At 34.7% G+C, this 26,844-nt stretch overlaps 1 protein-coding gene across 2 annotated transcripts; it reads left to right on the forward strand.

The window, feature by feature from the left end:
• Positions 1–20,597: 20,597 nt before the first annotated feature.
• Positions 20,598–24,859, forward strand: LOC110868845 (scarecrow-like protein 30). Of its 2 annotated transcripts, none has more exons than XM_022118117.2 (4): positions 20,598–20,693; positions 21,259–23,547; positions 23,647–23,762; positions 24,655–24,857. In XM_022118117.2, exon 2 carries the CDS (start codon positions 21,266–21,268, stop codon positions 23,474–23,476), a length of 2,211 nt encoding a protein of 736 aa, XP_021973809.1. In that variant the 5' UTR covers positions 20,598–20,693; positions 21,259–21,265; the 3' UTR covers positions 23,477–23,547; positions 23,647–23,762; positions 24,655–24,857. The 2 variants fall into 2 exon arrangements, with proteins under 2 accessions (XP_021973809.1, XP_021973808.1); XM_022118116.2 differs by having other exon boundaries at positions 20,599–20,693; positions 21,255–23,547; positions 24,655–24,859.
• Positions 24,860–26,844: the final 1,985 nt, after the last annotated feature.

A 26,844-nucleotide genomic window follows, 5' to 3' on the forward strand; every position in this document is an offset into this window, starting at 1 on the left:
GGCGCCGATTGAAGACGGCTGCGATCGATGAATAAGTATGTGGGGAGTGTCCCCATTGGTGGCCCTTATGATGTTAACGCATCCATTTTCCGGTAACAACCAATGTGGACCTGGGGAAGGAGTTGTGGGCGTATGGATTAGGTATTGTGCGAACCATGGTAAGGAGTTGTTTGGGTATTCATATGTCAGAGAATGAAAGGGGGTGAAGTGAAGAAACTAATTTTTTAAATGTGTTATAACTGACATTATTTTCCTTCTCGAATTGCAAGTAGGTTAAAGCTTTCTATTCAAATGCTTAAACTATATGTTGCTACCATGTTTATCGTTACTTTTAAATTCTTTTCAATTGTGATCCTGGTTCCGATATCCTTTAACTTTTCATGCTAAATAGTACATCAAAATGTTATTTGTGTTTTTGATCATTTAGTCTGAATTCTTGAAGTTTTATATAAGTATTGAATTTGAATAAACTTGATTAAACTTTGAGAACATTTGTTGTTTGCAAAAATTTCCTTTTCTAACAAGTTTTGAATTCAAAAGTCATGGTTCCAATCATTAAGCATTACTTGTGTGTTTTAAACATTTAGTCTGAATTCTTGGAGTTTTATATAAAAGGATTGAATTTGATATATAACTAGAATTACGACCCGCCGCAATGTGGCGAGGATTCTTTAGTTATAACTAAGTCGATTTAGGACGCGCATGTTATGTTGAACCTTTCAAACGGGAAAAATAGACGATGTAAAAACGTTCACCCACACATGTACGTTGCGTCGTGTTAACTCGCCAAATTTAGAACGAAACATAAAAACGTTAAACCAAAGACGCACGTTTCGATGTGTTTAGTCACAAAATTTTTGAACGAAGCATAACGCGAAAAAATTTACGGAAAATAAAAATTATAAAGGACCAAAGTTGAAAGTAAAAAAAAGTTGTGAGGATAGATTGCAAAAGATAAAAAGTTTTATGTTAAAAGTAAAAAACAAAGAGTTTTGCGTTAAAGGTAATTTATGAAATACATTTGAGTGAAAAATTAAAAAATCATTTTTTAAAAAAACCCTCAAAGCCAAGGTTACGACAATCATATGCATAACCATATGAAATACATTTGAGTGAAAAGTTAAAAATCATTTTTTTTAAAAAACCCTCAAAGCCAAGGTTACAACAACCATATGCATAACCATTTTTTCTTTGGAAAACTCTCAAAGGCAAGATTACAACAAATAAGTAAAAAAAATCAAAGTGGTTAAATCGCAAAAGATGGAAACTTTTGAATTAGAAGTGAAAAATCAAATTAATCAAAGGGGTTAAATTGTATAAGATGAAAACTTTTGAATTAGAAGTGAAAAATAAAATTAATCAAAGGGGTTAAATTAACAAAGATTAAAACTATAAACTTAAATTGTCAAAGATTAAAACTTTAAGGTTAAAATGAAACAAAGATTAAAACTTTAAAATTAAATTGTGAAAGATTAAAACCTTAGGGTTAAAAAAGAAAATTCCAATTTTTTTTTGAAAATCTCCCAAAGCCAATTGTACAACCTTGATATGCATAAGTTTGTTGCTTCTTTATAGGGTTATAATTGATTAAACTTTTAAAAACATGATATCCTTCGGTTCGAATTCCAATTGAGAAAATTTGAATTTAAATTGTTTTTTCAATTGTACAAATTGTGAAGTGTTTTTCAATGATTTTGTATCACATAACCGGTTAGATATGTGCACATTTTTGCATCTCATATAGTAAAAGTAAAGGAATATATAATCAACGTCCTGCCGCAACGCACGGGTTAACTCGTTTGTCAACATTAATTAATTAATTAACTATAATACATTAGCAAAATTTGTGAATAGTATTCCACTTTTTGATTTTTTTATTATTTTTTTGTCTTTTTGATACTTTTAACCCTCTAATTGTCCGCATTAACAATTACAACCACTTAACTTTCTAAAGACTTTGTAATCGAGTTTTACGTGTTTATATTTATGTATGTGTCGGTATAAATTCAAATTGATTTACGTTTCGATTTCAATGTTTGTTTTCGATCTCGATACGAGTCGGTTTAGGCATCTTTCGGTATTTTTGCACTATAGGTGCCGAACTGGTTTCGTACTGCCATAACCGGTACGATTTTTAGTTTGTGTTTTTACTTATTTTTTGTTTTGATAATAATACGTTATCGTCAACTAGTGCTTTTTTGTTAACATTTTGGCATAAAATTTATTGGAAACGAAGTTGTATATAAAATAAAGTTTTTTTGAATAGTAAATTATACCGAGTAAGGGAATTATACCAATACCATACCGAACTGATCATATCCGAACATTAGTATTGATACAAATATTCTTTTTACTAGTTCTTTATATGATCATATATTTTCAAAATATCAATAGTTTCAAATATTATTCTGAATCGATTATAACATTTTCCGTTAAAAAACTATTATTCTTAATCGATTATAACATTTGCCGTTAAAAAAAACTAAAATATAAGTTTTAAAGAATTCTATGTAAACAGTTTCCAGACACTTGCCATATATAGAATCATCACACGGATAAATTATTACTTTATATGAAAAAAAAATATTGTCCACATTTTTATATGAAAAAAAAAATGTTGTCCACATACATGAACCTACCTTGTCGACTGCATTTGATTTTTCCTTTCCATTTCCTTTACAAAAAGTAAATAAAATTGATGTGAGTTGGCATATGTGTCACGGGGTTTGTCAGTCATCACATATTTTTTTTCCTCAAAAAGATGATTTTGATAAGATAGTGAAGACTACCAACACATTATTAAAACCTATATAAATTAGCAAACTTTTTGTGCATAAGGACTTGTAAGTTGTATTTTGGGTGTTTTTCAAAAAAAAAACTTAGATTTTTTTGTTTTAACCCAAAGGTTTGTATATTTTCCAATTTTAACCCTACACAATTTGTTTTTTTAAATTTAACCCAAAACTTTTCATTATTTGCAATTTAACTCAACTTTTATCACTTATACTTTTCATCTTTCACAAATTTTCGTTTTACGTGTAGTTCTAAAATTTTCGAGTTAATACGACGCAACGTGCATGTGTGGTTCAACGTTTTTACCTCTATTTTTCCATGTTTGACAGGTTCGTCGCAATACGCATATTATAGGTCGAGTCAGTGTTGGTTGTCGATGACGGTTGTGCGACATTAGTACTATTTGACACCGTTTTACGCCCCGCCGCAATGCAGGGTGTGCTTTAGGGATTTTTCAAAGAAAAAATTGTTATGCATATGATTGTCGTAACGTTGGCTTTGGGGGTTTTCCAAAAAAAATTGATTTTTTTACTTTTCACCCAAAAGTATTTCATAAATTACTTTTAACCCAAAACTATTTGTTTTTTACTTTTAACCCAAAACTTTTTATCTTTTACAATCTATCCTCATAACTTTTTTTACTTTCAACTTTGTTCCTTTATAGTTTTCATTTTCCGCAAATTTTGCGCTCTATGCTTGGTTCTAAATTTTGTGACTTAACACATCACAGCGTGCGTCTTTGACTTAACGTTTTTACGTTTCGTTCTAAATTTTGCGAGTTAACAAGACGCAACGTGCGTGTGTGGGTGAACGTTTTTACATCGTCTATTTTTACCCCGTTTGACAGGTTTAACATAACGTGTGGGTCGTAGATCGACTTAGTTATAAATAAAGAATCCCCGCCGCATTGCGGCGGGTCGTAATCCTAGTTATATTTAAACCATAATAATCTATAAAAACTTCAAACACACACTCGTAAAACTATGAATATAAAACACAACATGCTAATCAACATAAAACACAATAATGTTTGTCATTCGATAATCAGAGCGTTATTATTCAAAACACAAAACACAACCCACATATATTATCATGTTTTAGTAATATTCATTTTGTTATTTGTGGGTTTTTTGTGTCTTTTACTGCTGAAATTATAGTTTTTATAATTTTTTACACCTTTAAGAAATTTGAACTTTGTAGCCAACTCCTAACCTATATGTGATACTGTTATTGTTGTAATCATAAAATATAATCGAAATATATTTAGTCTCACACACACACACTATATATATATATACATATATGCGTGTGTGAGCGCAAATAATAAAATTTCAAATAGTTTTAACCGTACAATAATAAAAAATATTGTATATGGTTTGATTTGTGAAATAAACAAAAAAAAAATAAAGAATATAAATTTAGGGTAAGGATAGTGTAAAAAGGGCCTAAAGTGTGAGAAGTGTATTATAACACTATATATAATACTATATAACACCATATAAACACCGTATAACAATATGTAACACCATATAATACCATATAACACTATGTAACACTATATAACATTATATAACAAATATAACACTATACATCTATCATAGACATGCTATCAGACAACCTATAGTGTTATATTTGTTATATAACGATATATAGTATTACATAGTGTTATATGGTATTATATGGTGTTACATATTGCTATACGGTGTTTATATGGTGTTATATAGTATTATATATAGTGTTATAATACACTTCTCACACTTCTCACACTTTGACCACTTTTTACAAGATCCTCTACCTATAAATTTATAAGACAGTATATTCTAAGATGGCGTAGGATAACTCTAGAACACGTTTAAACAAATATTTGTGAGATCCAATCATATTTACTTCCATTTTTTAATTCGTGTAATATTCTAAAGTAGATAGAGGATCCTATACATTAATCCAGAAGTGTGAGAAATGTATTATAACACTATATATAACACCATATAAACACCGTATAACACTATGTAACACCATATAACACCATATAACACTATATAACAAATATAACACTATATTTTGTCTGATAGCATGTCTATGATAGATGTATAGTGTTATATTTGTTATATAGTGTTACATAGTGTTATATGGTGGTACATAGTGTTATACGGTGTTTATATGGTGTTATATAGTGTTATATATTGTGTTATAATACACTTCTCATACTTTTGGATTAATGTATAGGATCTCTACCCTTCTAAAGTATTTGGATGCATATTTAATATCCTGTCACATACTTAATGCTTTTGTTAGCAACTTTTGGCGGTAGGTTAAATATTTCTCAATAATTAAAAAATGCTATCATATTTTTGTTTTAAAAATTTAAAATATTGGTAAGACCGTAATTTTGGGCTCAAGTCAAAACTGTAATTCGTCATGACTAATGAGGCATCTTCTGGTCATGACTAATGAGGCATCTTCTTGACATTAAAAAAAAATTAAATCGAGTCAAACAATTAAAACAAAACACTTATATAGTTTTGTTAAAAACCTAAAATGATGGCAATACTATAATTATAAACTGAGGACAAAATTGTATTTTTTGACTGGGGTAAAATCGCAATTTTCCAAAAGTTAAAGCGATAACAATACTGTAATTTTGAACCGTGGGCAAAATCGTAATTTTTGAACCGGGGCGAATTCTTTATATGAAATACAAATAACCATATATGATTTAGTTTTTGAAAGATAACTATTAGACGCATTTACGAAGCAAATATTATTTGTTAACAAAAGTTTTATCGAACCACTAACTATAGTTTTATGAAACGACAACCAAACAAATTGCTAGTGTTTGGTATAAGTAAATTAGAGACGTAATGGAATGAACTATTGAAAGAGAATAAAAAGAATGATGTGTGGTTGGTCAATGAAATTGAATCGTCTACTACACAGTACATTTCATTCACCCCATGTTTTCTTTTTTTCATTCCACCTGTATTTCATCATTCATTAAAAATACCACAACCCACTACCGTTGCCACAACCCAACTGCCGCCACCCACTACCGTCTTCGCTGCCACTCACCCCCGTCGTCCACCACCATCACCCCCGCCACCACCAACCACCACCCATCTCCGCCCCCGTCACCACCCACCACCATTGCCACCCACCACCGCTATCGTCGCCACCCACCTTTAAAGCCACAACCACCCACCACCACCACCACTACTACCACCGCCACCTATCACCACCCACCTTCATCGCCACCGACCACCACCCATCACCACCACTCACTAGATTTTATTCCTTCGTTTTTTTCTACTCTATCAAACAACACAAAGTTATAAATTGTTCCATTCTTACATGGTAACCAAACAAGATATGAGATGGTAATGATCCATTCTATTACCTTGTTCCTCAAATTTCGTGGTATACATACTGAAAACATCAAAACAATAGAACTTTTTTTTATCTTTTAGTGTGATAACAGGTAATATTGATGATTTTCTAATGTAAAATAGGTTACGTTTACACCAGTGGTGGCAAAGTGAGCAAGTTGGATGAGTTTAGATAATGAGTCAAAAGATAGGTTTGGGTTATGATGAATATAGGCCAGGATAGATATTTTAAAAAAAAGGGTTCGATAGGTAATGGGTCAAGATGGGTTTGGGGTAGGATGAGTTTAGGTTAATATAGGTTTGGGTAAAGATGTGATGAAAAAATAATTAAAAAACATAAAATAAAAAATACAAAAAAAAATCAATAAAAAATATAAAATTTCTAAAAAAATGAAAAAATTCTAAAAAATAAAAAAATCTAAAAAATTCAACAAAACTATAAAAAATATAAAAAATATAAAAATTATAAAAAAATCCTAAAAATTAAACAAATAAAAAAATTAGTAAAAAATTCAAAAATTCTAAAAAGCCAAAAAACTCGTAAAAAATCAAAAAAAATTCTAAAAAACAAAAAAAAATTCTAAAAAATGATAAAAATTAAAAATAAATCCAAAAAAATAAAAAAAAAAGTAAAAAATAAAAATCTAAAAAATCAAAACAAGTCCAAAAAACCAAAAAAATTATAAAAAATTATAAAAAATTTAAAAAATCATAAGAATTTTAAAATATCCAAAAAATAAAACAACTAAACAAATCATAAATATTCTAAAAAAATCCTAAAAATTAAACAAATAAAAAAAATTGTAAAAGATTCAAAAAATTCTAAAAAGACAAAAAAAATCCTAAAAATTCAAAAAAATCATAAAAATTCTAAAAAATCTAAAAATTCTAAACAAAATCCACTAAAAACAAAAGAAATCAAAAAATTGTAAAAAATATAAAATATCTAAAAAACTGTAAAAAACTAAAAAAAATTCTAAAAAGTCAAAAATTTCTAAAAAAAAACTCTAAAAAATAAAAAAAAAATCTAAAAAATAAAAAAAAATCATAAAAATTCTAAAAAAATACAAAAAAATCTAAAAATTCTAGAAAATCAAATAAATTTCTAAAAAATCAAAAAATCATAAAAAGTCTAAAAATTCCAAGCAAATCCAAAAAATCAAAAAAACTCTAAAAAAACTAAAAATCCTATTTTTTTATATTTTATAATTTTTTTGATTTTTTGGATTTTTTAGAATTTTTTGTATTTAATATATTTTTTTTTGATTTTATAGAATTTTTTGGATTTTTAGAATTTTTATGATTGTTAGATTTTCTTTGATTTTTTAGATTTTTTTGGATTTTTTAGAATTTTTTGATTTTTTAGATTTTTTTTTAGATTTTTTTGAATTTTGTTGATTTTTAAATTTTTTGTTTTTTATAATTATTTTGATTTTTAGTATTTTTATGATTTTTTTTATTTTTTAGAGTTTTTTTTTATTTTTTAGAATTTTTATGATTTTGAATTTAGACTTTTTAGAATTTTTTGGATCTTTTAGACCTTTTTTTTTTAATTTTAGAATTTTTTTATTTTTTAGAATTTTTTAAATTTTTTAGAAAGTTTCTTATTTTTTAGAATTTTTCTGTTTTTTTAGATTTTTTTTGATTTTGTAGATTTTTTTTTATTATTTTTAAACGAAGAACGACGGGAGTGTACTACGGCGGTGATTGGTGAAGTCGCAGTTGTGAAAAGATATCTACAAGGAGTAATTAGTTTAGTGATTTTATCTCATACCCATTCTGACCCGCTTAGGTTTCATCTCATACTCATTCTGATATACTCTTTTTTTATCAACCACTTGATAACCCATCCTAATCTAGTGACTAATTTTGTTTAGCCCATCTTAACCCATTTTAAAATTTAAAATACTCATATCAACTCAAAATGAAATGGATGAGTTTGTTTTGCCAAGTCTAGTTTACACATTGTAAAATGGTTTAACGAAGAAGTGTATAATACATGTTACGTAGATAATTTGGTTTAAGTAACTAACTAACCCTTTAACTGTAATGTTATAATTTAACTAATAATTTAATTAGAAAAACACTTTTGTATTTGCATGTCACTGACCTATATAGCGGACTCACATTCCACAACTGTCTCTCACCCTATTTTTAAAATAAAAGAAAATTCAAAAAATAATACATCTCATCCACTATTTATTTTTTTAATTTTGAAAATAGGGTGAGAGACACTGAAATCTTTGTGAAATGGTGGTGAGGTAGCAAGGGCGACAACACTCAACGAATGTTCTTAGGCTGAATGGTGTGGTTTAACATAATGTCTTGTCACATCAGCGTCACATAGCCAAGAGTCTTTAACTGTCCCACTCTTTCACTAGCCCGAGACAATTTAACCGAAGACTAAAAAACAAACAAAAAAAGAAGAAAAACTAAAATGAAATATGATTGGTTGATTATTGGTGGCCTCCAACTTTGACACCCCCTTCTAGTGTTACGGGCGTTAAAAAGATGAGATGACGGATGATGCTATGCCACACGGTATAGCCACCATGAAGGCCAATGCAAACCTCCAGTCCTATTAATCATTAAACAACTACTTTTGAGTTTTCAATCACGTTAAAACCGATTCGTGTAAATATAAATTATAATTCAACGGCCATTATATATATTTTATTTAGACGGTGGAGCATTTGTTCACTGCTTGCTAATGGCTATTACGGTGTTGTCGGCTTTTAGTGTTTGGTGAAACATCCTGCCGCTTTTCTTTTTTGAGTTTAAAGACATTTTAGACACCCACAAGTTCATTAAGTGTGGTAAGGAGGAAAAGATCATTTATGGGTTGGCTATGATAGCTTGCTGGTGCATATGGAAAGAAAGGAACAAAGTGGTTTTTAACCAGAAATATGGTAGCCCGCATGATATCATAGGGAAGATAAAGCCGAGAGGCTATGCTTGGGTTAAAAATACAACGTCATGTAATTATATTAGTTGGGCGGATTGGTGTAAGTATCCATTATACATGTTGTACCCTATTTGCCCTTTGCCTGATTGAGTCGGGGGCCTTTGTTGTTTGTTTGACATTTTTCCTGTTTGGGTCCGAGATGTGTTTTTACTTTTTAATGAAGTTTATTTAAGAGTTAATTACACAAATGGGTCCTGTGGTTTATACCTAATTTCTGTCACACCCCAACCGATGGCGGAAACATCGGGATGAGACCAAGTGTGTAGATTGCTCAAAACGTCATAACACTATGTGACAATAATTAATTTTAATTTAAATTCAAATTTCATTTCAAAACTAAATGTCATACATAATTCAAATTTCATTTCAAAACAACCAAGTGTGTATCTAGTCTACCCTAAACTTGTTTCATGAATCATCCATACTTCAATAATCAACCTGCAACATGTATTAAAATAGAGTTTCAATGCAAAAGCAAAGAGCGAGTATACAAGTTTGTTTACATAGCATAATAGAATAAAAACTCATATCCAACATGAACATAACAAAATAGTTTCAACGTGCTAGTTTACGTAGTCCAAGTGATAGCCCAAGTTTCCCAATGCGTTTAAAATACCTAACCCAAAGTTTAACGGGAGGTTGTTATGTCTCCTCCTAACAATACCCCAAAGACTAACGGGGAGGTGCATTACTCCTATAGCGCTACTATTGTTAAGGCGGAACTACACACAAGAATTAAACGTTCACATTGCACAAAAAGTCTCAAGATTCACAAGTTTCATGTTTCATGTTTAAATGGATAGAGTAAGTTTCAAATAAGTTTCAAGTGTCGTGTGCGTTTAATATAGAATACATGTTGCACCCAAAGTGTTAAAAGTAGAAATGGGTTCGAGTATACTCACGGTTTACAAGTGGTGACTTGAAGTTCCGAGAGCAAGTTTGTAGATGAGTTAGTTTGGAGCACCTTGTCCTTCTACACAAGGAAACATAGGTGTGTGAGTTTGGCGTATACGGAAGATTATAGATTCGGAGTTTTTAAAATATAAAGAAAGTAACATAGGTGAAAATAATCATCTTGTACACATAACTCTTGTTCTTGACACTATTGAAACTCAAAAGAGTTGGTATGATTTCATGGATTCTAAGATCCATTAGAGTCGTAACAAGGGCATGGTCATAGATGATGTAACGTCCACTTAACAAATAACTATTAAGTCATCATCAAGTCTTAGTTACTTAGATGTATACGTATAGAATAACTTAGATATTATATAGTTTTACAAATCTTAAGATTCAAGCATGAGGTAGGAGATTAATGTCTCCATTTAGGTACCTCTTTGTGTCATAGAATACATACATGAGGTAGGAAGAACAAGCTTCCATTTAGGCACCTCTATTGTTCACCACTACACTTGTTGTTATAAACAACAAGGAGGGTCATGAACATACAAGTATCAAAGTATTAACAACAACTAATCTATAGTAAAACATCAAGTAATGAGTGGATTCTTATGAAGGATAGCCCAAGCTAATCCAACCATCACACATTCAACAAGTTTCACACTTGAACATTACTTGTGGGTAAAACCCTAATTAAAACAGAAGGTTTATGAGGTTTTAACCTCTGATTTAGATGTCTCAACCATGTTTTTAAGCTTAACCAACCATAAGAGGGGTTGTAAGCATTAGGACATTGGTTTGAGATGTGTTAGACACAAGTTGGATAAGAAATAACATGTCATTTGAATAATATAAAACAAACAGAAAGTTTTAGTCCATTTTAGGGCAAATCCAAGCATGATTCTTCCAAAGAAAAACCAAGGATTCGAACCCAAGGACATAACAAAGCATTAGGAAGAAGAACCAAGTGATTTGGTTGAGAAATGAACAAGTTACACTCACTTTTGTGAAGCTTCACGAATCTGTCCAAAACTCAGATTCTCAGCTGATTAGAGAGCAATTTAGTGAAGATTTAGGAGTTGTGAAAGTGTAAAATGGGTTGGAGAAGGTGAGTATTTATAATGGAAGAGATTAGAGGTGATTAGAGGTGGATTAAAGGTGATTGGGTGAGGTTGGTTAATGGGATTTCGTGCATAATCAGCTCAAGAAACACAATCTGCCGAAAACAGGGGCTCGCGTAGCGCGAGCATCAAGCCCCATACCCGTCGCGCTACGCGACGGGGTCCAATTTTCTGGATTAAGTTTGAAAAATGACAATTTGGCCCCTGTAGTTCATAGTTTAGGGTTTTTAAGAGTTTTAAGGGATGTTCTTGTCATATAAGCATTGTTTAAGGGCAATACAAGTATGATTATCATAAACCAAGTATAATTGAGTGCATGAATGTCGAAATTAAGTATCGTTCTCGTTCAAAACACGTTCAATGCATAAGTTTAGTTTAATTATAAGTTTCGCACATAGTTTCCAAGAATCACGATTAAACATAGACTGATTCACCAAATCGAACATACGAGTATACATAGAATGCGTTTAACATAGATGTAACAAAATATAAGCTTCATTAATGATCCAAGTCTCGATTTGATAAAGATTACAAGGAAAGAAACGATTACAAGAATACAAAGTTTCCAAAAATAGAATTACGAATCAAACTTTCTATAAATGGAAAGTACAAAATAGCCGGGCGTTACAGTCTCCCCTCCTTTAGGAAATTTCGTCCCGAAATTTAGGAAGACGTAGGGAAAAGATGAGGATACTTTGACTTCATATCCTTTTTGAGTTCCCAAGTAAATTCAGCGCCACGTTTTCCTTCCCATCTAACCTTGACGATAGGAATCTTGCTGCGCCTTAATAGCTTGACTTCTTGCTCAACGATTTCCACTGGTTTTTCCACAAAATGCATAGTATCGTTGATTTGAAGATCTTCGAGAGGAACTTGAAGTCCTTCATCAGCGAGGCATTTCTTTAGGTTCGAGACGTGGAACGTTGGATGAACGTTGCTGAGCTCTTGGGGTAAGTCGAGTCGATAAGCCACCTTACCAATCCTTTCGAGTATCTTGAAAGGACCGACATAACGAGGGGCAAGTTTTCCCTTTTTACCAAAACGAACCACTCCTTTCCAAGGAGATACTTTGAGTAGGACATGGTCCCCAACGTTGAACTCCATTGGTTTTCGTCCCTTGTCAGCATAGCTCTTTTGACGATTTCGAGCCTTGAGTAGATTGTCACGGATTTGGAGAATCTTATCCGTTGCCTCTTGTATGATCTCAGGGCCAGAAAAATGCTTATCACCAATCTCGTGCCAGCTTAAAGGAGATCGGCATTTGCGACCATACAATGCCTCGAAAGGAGCCATCTGAATACTAGAGTGGTAGCTATTGTTGTACGAGAACTCGATCAAAGGTAAATGCACATCCCAACTACCACCAAAGTCGATGACACAAGAACGGAGCATGTCCTCTAGGGTTTGGATAGTACGTTCAGTATGTCCATCCGTTTGAGGATGAAAGGCCGTACTGAGATTTAAATGAGTACCCATAGCGGACTGAAAAGTTTGCCAGAGACGCGAAGTGAATCGACCATCACGATCAGAAATGATGTCGAGAGGAACACCATGATGGCGTATGACTTCATTGGTATAGATACGAGCAAGTCGTTCAACCTTGAAATCCTCACGAATGGGAATGAATTGTGCGGACTTGGTCAAACGATCAATGACCACCCAAATACTATCGTAACCAGCAGGTGTACGAGGAAGTTTAGTTATGAAGTCCATCGCAATGCTATCCCATTTCCAAACAGGGATCTCAGGTTGTTCGAGTAGACCAGAAGGTCGTTGATGCTCGGCTTTGACTTTCGAACAGGTAAGACACTTGGAAACGTACACAGCAATGTCTCTCTTCATACCAGGCCACCAATAGGATGTACGTAGATTATGGTACATCTTGTCGGCGCCAGGATGAATTGAGTACCTAGATTTGTGTGCTTCGTTCATGATAAGGTCACGAAGATCGTCGCGATCTGGGATCCAGACGCGATCACAACAATAGAGAAGACCATCAGGTTTCGAAACGAGTTGACTTTCAGAAGCTCCACGTATTTCTACAGCCATGGAACCTTCATTGATAGACGAGTATTGCGCTTCACGAATACGATTGTGAAGATCGTTCGAGATATGAAAACAACGAATGACATCTACATGAGCTTTACGACTAAGTGCATCGGCCACGACATTCGCCTTACCAGGATGGTAGCGAATCTCGCAATCATAGTCGTTAAGTAATTCCACCCAACGTCGCTGTCGCATATTGAGTTCTTTTTGGTCAAAGATGTGTTGCAGGCTCTTATGGTCAGTGAAAACCACACACTTAGTACCATATAGGTAGTGTCGCCAAATCTTTAACGCAAAAACAACTGCGCCAAGCTCGAGGTCGTGGGTAGTATAATTTTTCTCATGTATTTTGAGTTGGCGAGAGGCGTAAGCGATGACTTTGTCTCGTTGCATGAGCACACAACCAAGACCACGATTTGATGCATCACAATACACCACGAAATCATCATTCCCATCAGGGAGAGCGAGAATAGGAGCGTTGCAAAGCAAGTCCTTGAGAGTTTGAAAAGATTCCTCTTGCTCAGGACCCCAAGCAAAAGGTTTCTCCTTTTGAGTCAACGAAGTGAGAGGAACGGCGATCTTTGAAAAATTCGAGATAAATCGACGGTAATAACCCGCCAATCCTAAGAAAGAACGGATTTCAGAAGGAGATTTAGGCGCGGTCCAATTCTTCACAGCTTCGATTTTTGCAGGGTCGACATGGATTCCTTTTTCACTAACAACGTGTCCAAGGAATTGAACTTCTTTGATCCAAAACTCGCATTTAGAAAACTTAGCGTATAAACGTTCACCACGCAAAAGTTCGAGTATAAGACGAAGATGACGCTCATGATCGGCTCGAGATTTAGAATAAATGAGGATATCGTCAATAAAGACGATTACGAAGCGATCCAAGTAAGGTTTACAAACACGATTCATGAGGTCCATGAACACAGCGGGTGCGTTGGTTAAGCCAAAAGGCATAACCACGAACTCGTAATGTCCATAGCGAGTACGAAAAGCGGTTTTGGGAACGTCCTCTTCGAGGACTCGAAGTTGATGATAACCAGAACGAAGATCGATTTTGGAGAAACAGGTAGCGCCTTGAAGTTGATCAAAGAGGTCGTCGATACGCGGAAGAGGGTAACGATTCTTGACGGTGAGTTTGTTGAGCTCAAGATAATCGATACACATGCGAAAGGAACCATCTTTCTTTTTAACGAAGAGCACGGGAGCACCCCAAGGAGAGGTACTTGGACGAATGAAACCCTTCTCGAGGAGTTCTTGAAGTTGCGAAGATAATTCTTGCATCTCGGAAGGTGCAAGACGATAAGGAGCCTTGGCCACAGGAGTTGCGCCAGGTACGAGATCAATACGAAAATCAACGGATCGAGGAGGAGGAGGACCGGGCAAATCTTCAGGGAAGACGTCAGGGAAATCGCGCACCACTGAAACATCACTTAGGCTCTTTCCCTTACCTTTTTCTTCCACAACGTGGGCTAAAAAGGCAAAGTACTGTTTGCGTAAGTACTTGTTTGCTTGTGTGCAGGACATCAACTTTAGTCCCCTTGAAGGTCGGTCTCCATAAACGTGTAAAACATCACCAGAGGGAAGAGGTAAGCGAACGAATTTCTCGTGACAAGCGATTTCGGCATGATTCTTTTGAAGCCAATCCATGCCTATGATGACGTCGAAACTACCTAGTTGCATGGGTATGAGATCGATAGAGAAAACGTGCTCGTTAAGAATAAGACGACAATCGAGGAGAATGGAATCGACTAGGATAGACTTGCCATTGGCGACTTCAACGGAAAACGACTTAGGTAGCTTAGAGCGTGCACATTTTAACAATGATTCGAATTCTAAGGACATAAAGCTTTTGTCCGCACCAGTATCAAATAGTATCGAAGCATAAAGATGGTTAACAAGAAACGTACCGTTAACGACATCATTGTCGTTGCGTGCTTGATTTGCGTTTAGGTTGAAGACGCGTCCACGAGGAGGCTGCTGCTGCTCTTGGATCCATTGAGGGCATTGGGGACGAAGATGATTAACATCCCCACATTTGAAACATGCCCTAGCGGGTCTTGCGTTTTGGGGAGCAGGTGGAGCTTGTTGAGCTTGTTGAGCTGGTTGCGCGGGCTGAACTGGTTGAGCTGGCTGCCCTTGGCGACAATAGTTGATGGTATGACCATAACGGTTGCAATTTTCACAACGACGACACCTAGCATTAGCGGGATGATGGAAGTTACAAGTGGCACACTTGGGGTGAATCCCAGTGTACGGCTTGGGGGCATCAACAGGAGCAACAGGATTTGGGTTAACAGGCGACACAATCGCGTTCGCTTCTTTCCCCTATTATTATTCGATTGTTGGGTAATTTGATGGGCTGGCTTAGAAGAAACGGGGTTTGCGGCTTGCTTATCGCGAACGCGATTGTTGTTCAAAGACGCGGCCAAACGGTAAATGTCTTCGATGCTATCGAGTTTGGCTGCCTCGATTGTGTCACGCATACTAGGGGGTAAACCATTGATATACTTGCTTTTCTTGCGATCAGGGGTTGAAACAAGGTGAGGGACAATGAAACTAAGTTGCTTGAAACGGGTGGTGTAAGCTAGGTTGTCATCACCAATCTATTTTAATACCCAGAATTCTTCCTCTAACTTTCTTTGCTCATGCGGAGGACAAAACTCATCCATCATTAGGGCCTTAGTCTCCTCCCAGGTCAACGCATAAGCCAGCTCGTTCGAACGTATGTTTCTTTCATTCGACCACCACTCGAGAGCTCGGGCTTGGAATACCCCAGTCGTGCTGCGCGTCTTGAGCTCGTCAGGGCAATCGCTATTGATGAATGTGACCTCTATGCTGTCAAACCACTCAAGCATAGCGGTCACCCCATCATTGCCAGTAAATGGCTTGGGATTGCACGAAGAAAAGTGCTTAAAGTTGAACGAGGCGGGTTTGCGTATCTCGACCTTAGAGTCGACGGAAGAGTGAGGAGTTTCAGAGGCACGAATCTCGGAAATGACCTTTGGAACGACACGCGCAAATTGATCGGCCATGAAAGCCATCATCTTCTTGGTGGAGCGAGACTTTGACTTCTTAGACGCGTTGGAGAGACGAGAAGACATCTAAGATTTAAAGAACGAAATGAGTGAGACTTGGTCATAATGTTTGTTTATGAAAACGAAATTGATCACATAGCATAAAGAGTCACATAGCATAAAGGTTCAAGTTGATTTTCATAGCATAAAAGTTTAAACGTTTCATATAGCATAGTCATGAATTCCACATAGCATAACATGAATAAACGAAAGCATTGTAAATTTAGTTTGTTCACGAGGGATTATTATTGTTTGTGATTGCGATAACGTGCGAAATGTTTAAAACGACATTTTGAAATGAACGAACGTTCAAGTATAAAAATCATATATAAATTGAGATACATAAAAGAGAGGCTCAATAAAACATTGGAGTGTTTCGGGTAGAGAAACGTCGACTATTCCAAAGTGGGTCGAAAGTTCTTTCGAATTAGAGATATTGTGCTTTGGCCTATAAGTAAGATACTCTCGTCGAGAAGCGATTAACGGTATCTTACCCTTCCGGTTACTACACATCTCTAAATGATTGAAACATTCGGGACTTTGGCGAGAATAAAAATCAAGGAATGGGACTTAATCGACAAGATGCGGGTTTCACCCCTAACTTGACGATTTCGTACCCTAAATGTGGTTGGTACTCGTCGGCCAAAATAAATTTTGACACTATGACGAGGGTCCACTAGAGTTGAAATGGAAATTACCATTAAGTTGTGGATGTCACTCCTAGCTTAATGGTGAAATTTCGTGCAAAAAATAGATCAAAGGTAGAATGAGAGTCGTTTACCAAATTGTGGGTTTCACGCCTATTTTGGTAAATTCTTCTTGTTGATGTTACAAGAGTATAAAAATAGCATAAGTGTATTCGTGTTAGCCTTAGGGAAGGCACATAAATTTAATCAAAAGTATAGCTAGGAAGCATGCATGGTAGAGTACAAAAGTTTTAAACAACAAATAAGAGGCAAAATTCCTAGAACTATAGATTAGGGCAAAAGCATGGCAATTTTCCTAATTCCCTATAGTTATGGCTCTGATACCAATCTGTCACACCCCAACCGATGGCGGAAATATCGGGATGAGACGAAGTGTGTAGATTGCTCAAAACGTCATAACACTATGTGACAATAATTAATTTAAATTCAAATTTCATTTCAAAACTAAATGTCATACATAATTCAAAAGGAAATAACAACTTTGTTTCATAACATAACATAACAAATAAAATGATAGATTAATCTAGGTGTGTATCTAGTCCACCCTAAACTTGTTTCATGAATCATCCATACTTCAATAATCAACCTGCAACATGTATTAAAATAGAGTTTCAATGCAAAAGCAAAGAGCGAGTATACAAGTTTGTTTACATAGCATAATAGAATAAAAACTCATATCCAACATGAACATAACAAAATAGTTTCAACGTGCTAGTTTACGTAGTCCAAGTGATAGCCCAAGTTTCCCAATGCGTTTAAAGTACCTAACCCAAAGTTTAACGGGAGGTTGTTATGTCTCCTCCTAACAATACCCCAAAGACTAACGGGGAGGTGCATTACTCCTATAGCGCTACTATTGTTAAGGCAGAACTACACACAAGAATTAAACGTTCACATTGCACAAAAAGTCTCAAGATTCACAAGTTTCATGTTTCATGTTTAAATGGATAGAGTAAGTTTCAAATAAGTTTCAAGTGTCGTGTGCGTTTAATATAGAATACATGTTGCACCCAAAGTGTTAAAAGTAGAAATGGGTTCGAGTATACTCACGGTTTACAAGTGGTGACTTGAAGTTCCGAGAGCAAGTTTGTAGATGAGTTAGTTTGGAGCACCTTGTCCTTCTACACAAGGAAACGTAGGTGTGTGAGTTTGGCGTATACGGAAGATTATAGATTCGGAGTTTTTAAAATATAAAGAAAGTAACATAGGTGAAAATAATCATCTTGTACACATAACTCTTGTTCTTGACACTATTGAAACTCAAAAGAGTTGGTATGATTTCATGGATTCTAAGATCCATTAGAGTCGTAACAAGGGCATGGTCATAGATGATGTAACGTCCACTTAACAAATAACTATTAAGTCATCATCAAGTCTTAGTTACTTAGATGTATACGTATAGAATAACTTAGATATTATATAGTTTTACAAGTCTTAAGATTCAAGCATGAGGTAGGAGATTAATGTCTCCATTTAGGTACCTCTTTGTGTCATAGAATACATACATGAGGTAGGAAGAACAAGCTTCCATTTAGGCACCTCTATTGTTCACCACTACACTTGTTGTTATAAACAACAAGGAGGGTCATGAACATACAAGTATCAAAGTATTAACAACAACTAATCTATAGTAAAACATCAAGTAATGAGTGGATTCTTATGAAGGATAGCCCAAGCTAATCCAACCATCACACATTCAACAAGTTTCACACTTGAACATTACTTGTGGGTAAAACCCTAATTAAAACAGAAGGTTTATGAGGTTTTAACCTCTGATTTAGATGTCTCAACCATGTTTTTAAGCTTAACCAACCATAAGAGGGGTTGTAAGCATTAGGACATTGGTTTGAGATGTGTTAGACACAAGTTGGATAAGAAATAACATGTCATTTGAATAATATAAAACAAACAGAAAGTTTTAGTCCATTTTAGGGCAAATCCAAGCATGATTCTTCCAAAGAAAAACCAAGGATTCGAACCCAAGGACATAACAAAGCATTAGGAAGAAGAACCAAGTGATTTGGTTGAGAAATGAACAAGTTACACTCACTTTTGTGAAGCTTCACGAATCTGTCCAAAACTCAGATTCTCAGCTGATTAGAGAGCAATTTAGTGAAGATTTAGGAGTTGTGAAAGTGTAAAATGGGTTGGAGAAGGTGAGTATTTATAATGGAAGAGATTAGAGGTGATTGGAGGTGATTAGAGGTGGATTAAAGGTGATTGGGTGAGGTTGGTTAATGGGATTTCGTGCATAATCAGCTCAAGAAACACAATCTGCCGAAAACAGGGGCTCGCGTAGCGCGAGCATCAAGCCCCATACCCGTCGCGCTACGCGACGGGGTCCAATTTTCTGGATTAAGTTTGAAAAATGACAATTTGGCCCCTGTAGTTCATAGTTTAGGGTTTTTAAGAGTTTTAAGGGATGTTCTTGTCATATAAGCATTGTTTAAGGGCAATACAAGTATGATTATCATAAACCAAGTATAATTGAGTGCATGAATGTCGAAATTAAGTATCGTTCTCGTTCAAAACACGTTCAATGCATAAGTTTAGTTTAATTATAAGTTTCGCACATAGTTTCCAAGAATCACGATTAAACATAGACTGATTCACCAAATCGAACATACGAGTATACATAGAATGCGTTTAACATAGATGTAACAAAATATAAGCTTCATTAATGATCCAAGTCTCGATTTGATAAAGATTACAAGGAAAGAAACGATTACAAGAATACAAAGTTTCCAAAAATAGAATTACGAATCAAACTTTCTATAAATGGAAAGTACAAAATAGCCGGGCGTTACAATTTCGCCTTTGGGTACTAACTTTTTTTTAACATGTTTAGGTTCTATGGTTTCAATTTTGTAACACCTTTGAGTACTAACACCAAAATTAGTTAATTAATGACTAAAATACCCTTGCATTTTTTTAAGTTTATCAATGTAACACCTTTGGGTACTAATACCTAATTTTATTTAAGTTTAAAAAAAACGAGTTAAAAAAAGGCTTAAATTTTTTTTACATGAAAGATATTTATTATTATCAATCATTTCAATCCAAAATTGAAAACGACTAAGGTTTACATTATTTAAAACGAGTAAGAAATTTAATTTACATAAAACTATATAGCTAGTAGATTTTATTTAAAAAATATATTTAAAAAAAATACTGGTGTAACAAGTAGATTTTATGTTAAATAAGAAATTTAATAAAAATATAAAAATAAAAAAATAAATAGAGTTTATGTTAATTAAGAGATATAATAAAAAGATGAAAATAAAAAAATAAATAGATTTTGTAAAATTGATTTAAACTTAAATAAAATTAGGTGTTAGTACCTAAATGTGTTACATTGATAAACTTGAAAAAATGCAAGGGTATTTTAGTCATTAATTAACTAATTTTGGTGTTAGTACCCAAAGGTGTTATAAAATTGAAACCATAGGATCTAAACCTGTTAAAAAAAAAGTTAGTACCTAAATGCGAAATTAGGTATAAACCACAGGATCCATTTGTGTAATTAATTCTTTATATAAAAAAAATATATATTTTATTTAATTTCTTAAATATGAGCGGTTCCTTTTAAATAGTCAACACCCTCTCATTCATAGTCAATCTTCCTTCATATTGTCTGCACACTTTCTCTCTCTACATCTCTCTCAGTTTCTCTCTCTAGGGTTTTTGCTCAGGTTCACCTCTCATTTACAATTCATCCGTGTTTACATTCAATTATATATCTACTTTACTGCTTCTTAGATTCAACAATAACTTCTATTCTATAAATTACACACCGTGTTATCTGATTCACTCACAAATTCATGATATTGTTCATGTTATCAATTGAGTTTATTATTAGCAGATGTTGATATGTTTAACCTAATGTTTAATTTAATGTTCAATTTATGTTTAACTAGCTCTAAATCACGTTAATTCACCGATTCAGTCGTCTGTTTTATGAAAATTAGGATTACATGTGTGTTTGTGTGTGTGTAAATACATATATTTCATTTGATTTGATGTTGAGGATTTAATCGTCTTTTTTACGAAAAAATAGGATTATATATGTGTGTGTGAGTGTGTAAATACATATATTTCATTTGATCTGGATGTTGAGGATTTAGGTGATGTGATTTTGATCTTAAATGATTCATTTTATGTGGAAATGTAAATACATATGTATACTTTTGATCTGGATGTTGAGGATTTAGGTGTTGTGATTTTGATGTTAAATGATTAATTTTATGTGGTAGGTAGATCATAGATGGTCATGGATGGGAGATGGAAGGACGATTACGGCGTATTGAATCTAAGCGCGTTAAATTTCAATGGATCTGCGACGGTTCTGTCAGATCCGAAGGTTTTTAATGGAATGAATCTTAACGACACGTTTCTAGATCGAAATATTTTGAATCATACTCCAGAGTTGAATCTCAATGAAACGTTTTTAGATCGAAATATTGTGAATCGTACGCCAGAGTTGCCTGATTTGAGCTTTAAGAGGTCGAGTCCGTCTTCTAGCTCAAACAATGAAGGTGAAATACATGACGATTTCGAACTTAGTGATGTGGTTTTTAAGTACATTAATCAGATGCTCATGGAGGAAAACATAGAAGAGAAGACTTGTACGCTTCACGAGTCTGCGGCTCTTCAAGCCGCAGAGAAATCTTTGTATGATGCTATGGTAAACAAGTCAGTTTCCTCATGTAGTTCCGATCCTATGGTACCGCTGTATGATAATGACGGCAAGGATGAGATTACCATAGGGGATTATAATTATTTTGACGGTGATGCATTCATAAGTGGTACCAGTACAGGTTTTAGCTCTGATTTTAGCGATTACAATGTTCCGGTTATAACGAGTGTGTTCTCAAATCTTGATTCGCGGACCGGATCTCTGTCGTCTTACTGCTCGTCGAACAATAACAGCAGTGTTATAGATTGTTTTGCTGATTCGCCTTTGAGTGGTCAAAGCGTATCCGCTATGCAGTTCCCACTCAGCACCTATAGGATCTTAGATCAACTCGGGATTAACGAGGCGAATAATGTGGTGCTAAAGTCCGAGAAGAAACACGGAATCGGTTTCTCCATTCCCGAAGAATCACGAGGAAAGAAAAACCCGTATTCGAAAGATCTAGTTGATGACGGAAGGATATCCAAACAGTCTGCAGTTTATACGGAACCAACTGTGCGGTCTAAGATGTTCGACGACGTGTTACTTTGCGGTGAAGGAAAAAACCTTCCGCAAGGTAATTTCGTTCACAATGGGGTTAATAGAGTGCAAAAGAAGGGTAACGCAGGTAAGGGCCGCGGTAAAAAAGGCGTAACCAAGGATGTGGTGGACTTGCGAACGCTCTTGACGCTTTGTGCACAAGCCGTTGCGGCTAATGACCAAAGGGGTGCGTTCGATCTACTGAATCAGATACGAAAACACGCGTCACCGTCAGGTGACGGAATGCAACGATTAGCGCATTACTTCGCTGCGGGTCTCGAAGCGCGAATGGCTGGCTCAGGAACCGAGATATACAATACTCTTCTCTCACGGCCGACATCCGCTGTCGATGTGTTGAAATCGTACCATTTGTATCTTAGTTGCTGTCCATTTTTAAAAATCTCGAATTTTTTCTCGAATAAAACTATTTTACATATTGCCGAAAACAAGAAGAAGCTGCATATAGTCGACTTCGGTATTCTTTACGGCTTTCAGTGGCCATGCTTCATACAACGTCTCTCGAAACGGCCCGGTGGTCCGCCGGAGCTTCGAATCACCGGCATTGACTTCCCGTGTCCCGGATTCAAACCATCCCAGCGGGTCGAGGAGACGGGAAGTCGGCTCGCGAATTACGCGGAAACGTTTAACGTTCCGTTCAAGTTCAAAGCCATAGCTCAAAAATGGGAAACGATCACACTTGACGATCTCGAGCTCAAGAGTGACGAAACGTTAGTCGTTAATTGCGCGTATCGGTTTCGGTACTTGCTTGACGAGACGGTGATGCCGGATTGTCCGAGAAATAAAGTGTTGAACCTTATTAAGAAAATGAATCCCACTATCTTTATCCAGGGTGTTGTTAATGGCTCGTACAACGCGCCTTTTTTTATCACGAGGTTTCGCGAAGCGTTGTTTTTCTTCTCGTCTATGTTCGATATGATCGAGGCTAACGCGACGCGTGAGACCCCAGATCGGATGCTGATTGAAAAAGTGTTTTGGGGGAGAGAAGCGATGAATGTTATCGCTTGTGAAGGTGGCGAGAGAATTGAGAGACCCGAAACGTATAAGCAGTGGCAAGTTCGTAATTTAAGAGCTGGGTTTCGACAGCTCCCGCTTAATCAAGAAATTTTGAAACTGGCGAAAGAGAGAGCAAAATCGTGTTACCCGCATAAGGATTTTGGGATCGATGAAGTTGGTCATTGGATGCTTCAAGGGTGGAAAGGACGGATTATAAGTGGATTAGCGTTATGGGCACCAGCTGAATGATAACGTTCGTTGATTTGGGAGACGATGAGGGTACTAGATCAACACATCTTGCATCTGAGTCTGCCAATAAGGTGTGTGTGTGTGTGTATATATATATATATTTGTTTGTTTTTGTTATTTATTTGGAATTCGGATCGTGTGAAATGATGTATTGTGCGTTTGGCAAGCAGGGCGCGTAAGAAGGAAGTAGGTTGCACCCGAGTGTGCTACTTGGAATACTGATTTTTTCGGAACCTTGACGAATGAAGCATCCATGTTTGTGCCTTAAGGATAACGGTCCTTTATGGTATGTAATATCAACATTCGTTAGTGCATTTGATCATATAAATTCAAAACCAAAACTTGTAAAAATGGGGGAAAATGTGTTTATTGGGGGGGGGGGGGGGGGGGGTTGTAACTTTCATAGTCCATTAGCAATAGAATAGCATAGTGTCACGGATTGGCCTGTAATTGAACTAAACGTTCATGAACTTGTTCGGCATGAAGCTCGTTTATGTTTGTTTATTTAATAAACGAACAAACATGAACAAATTTTTTTGTTGTTCGTTCATTCGTTTATGTTCGTGAACATCCATTTATGTTGATTCATTTATGTTTATACTTGTTTGTTTATGTTTGTTTGTTTAAATTTTAATAAATACATAAGTAGTTATATTTATACAAATATAAACATAAAAGGCACTTTCTAACTACTTATACAAATATAAGTAATTGATGATTGGGCTTTTTAGTATTAAAAATGGGTTTTCCAATGGAACTTATCGTTTATGTTTGTTCCATTATGTTCATTTGTGTTAATATGTTTGTTCAGTTATGTTCGTTTGTATTGTTTTATGTTTGTTCAATTATGTTCATTTAAGTTTGTTTATGTTCGTGAACTGTTCCTTTAGACTTTAGACGAACGAACTTAAACGAACACAAACATGCCCATTTTCTTAATGCAAGAACATGAACAAAAAAATGTGTTCGAATTCATGTTCGTCTTCGTATTCGGTTAAAGTTAAATGAACACGTCGTGCCCTGCCCTTAACTCCCGACCAGTGTGGCCCCAACTCCTCACGTGACGATAGGTTTTTCTGTTAGTGTATAATGTATATCTTTAAATGCAATTTATCATTTATATACACAGATGAAGTGTGTGATTTATTGAACACGTTTATGCACATGGCTTGTCACAGGTAGCAGCTGAGGTACACCTTCTAGAACCAGGTTGGAGTGCATTTATTGATAGTATAACATGGGGGAAACGTCATAGATTACAATTCATAGGTTTGAATTCTTTAAGAATATGTATTATTTATTTTGAGATGCCCTTTGGAGTCTTGATGGACAACACTTATAATATTATCGTCAATTTAATTGTATTATATGACCTTGTTGACGTATTGCATTATACTAATTGCATTTATTAGGAGTAGGAGAAATGAGAAAGCCAACAATATGGTTAATGAAATCAGTGGCACAGATCTAGAAAATTCACATAGGGGTAACGTTTCAATAAAAAGGGGTAACAAAATCAAAAAAACGTCAATTCTTTTCAAAATTTACACTACCGTTGGAGCGTCAAGGGGCAACGGAGGTTACCCCTTCTATCACTCTAGGTCCGCCCCTGAATGAAATCACCAAAATATTAAACAATATTATATGATAATCAAAATATTTAGAAGGTTTGACTTAAGACCACCAAAACAAAATTAGAGGTAACCTTCTGTGAAGCTGCCTACGAGTTTATTTAAATAATTCATTGTGGATGAATTCAATTGTAAAAACATGGGCGCCGTAACGAAATTCTATAAGATGTCTTCTTAGCAACTTAATTACCTCAACAAAGTGAGGACGGATGTACTTAAAAACGACACAAATTTTAAAATAATCTGAGTAACATTGAAGTTAGAAGGTTGTGCGGAATCAAGTTCAGAGAGCTCACGGGAAAGCTGGCCCCGGACGGGCTCACGGGAAAGCTGGCCCCGGACGGGAACACGGCTCCCCGGTTTCCACCGATCTCGGTGAAAGGAAACCGATCATGGGGAGTGGCACAAATGGTCATATGACCTATCTTTAAAAAAATAACTATTATTATTTTACCTGAAATTTTTAAATACATTTCACTTTTTAACAAATTTCCACACTGAAATTCTACCATTCTCATAAATTTGAATTTAGTTAATGTAATTTAATACTTATTATTAGATGCTATTTATATTTTTTAAAAATAACTAAAACACCTTAAATATATAAGTTTAAAATAATTAAAGTAATTAAATTTTAGGGAAATCTAAGATGACACCATGCAATATGAGGAAAACTGAGAAAAATAAGAAAAAAACTGCCCTGCAAAACGGTTAAACTGTTTTAACTTTTTCTTTTTCAATATACCAATAAACAATATTCATTATTATAAATAACATATACATAAATGAATATTTAAAAGTTGAAAAAAAATATATGGACCTTGATTACTATTCAGGACTTATTATTATTATTATTATTATTATTATTATTATTATTATTAATAAAACTTGATTATTATTTGGTAATTCTTTTTCTTCAGAGTTACATCCTAATTTTAGGTTGAACTTGAAAAAAACCCTAATAATTAAATACTAGGGTAAATTACACTTTTCATCCTTTATGTTAGTAGCGGGTTGCAATGGATAGCCTTTAACTTCAATAATTACAGTCACAATCCTTTATTTGAAAAACACATTACACCTTTCGTCCTTTAGCACTAACCCAGTTGAAATTAACAGTTAAGTGTGGTCATGTGCAATACACATGAGGGTATTTAAGTCATTTTACCCTATCAATTTATTTAAAAGTATATTTATATATTAAAAAAAACAGCTTAAAAAGTCAAAAGAAAAAACATATATAAAAGTAAAAAACCCTATCTATTGTTCTTCACTTTCACCAGCCACCACCACTAAACAATCACCACCACCCACCACCTACCACCACCATTACTATCACCCCTCAGTCTCTCACCTAGGGGTGTTCAAAACTATCTGTATCCGAAAATCCGATCCGAAATATCCGATATCCGAATCCGAAATATCCGAAAAATCGGATATCCGAATTTCTCGGATTTAGATTCGGATAGTGATTTAATTTTCATTTTTTTCAGATATCCGAATATCCGAAAATATCCGAAAAATATCCGAAATATCCGAAAACTTACATTCGGATATCCGAAACTATCCGAAACTATCCGTTTCCGAATATGAAAAAAATAATAAAAAAATAAAAATTAAATAAAAAGTTGGATTTTCGGATATCCGATTCACTATCCGAATCCGTATCCGAAATTTCGGATATCCGAAATTTCAGATACGGATTCGGATAGTAAAATTTGGTATCCGAAAATTTCG

This window comes from Helianthus annuus, chromosome 7, assembly GCF_002127325.2.
Source record: "Helianthus annuus cultivar XRQ/B chromosome 7, HanXRQr2.0-SUNRISE, whole genome shotgun sequence".
NCBI lineage: Eukaryota > Viridiplantae > Streptophyta > Magnoliopsida > Asterales > Asteraceae > Helianthus > Helianthus annuus.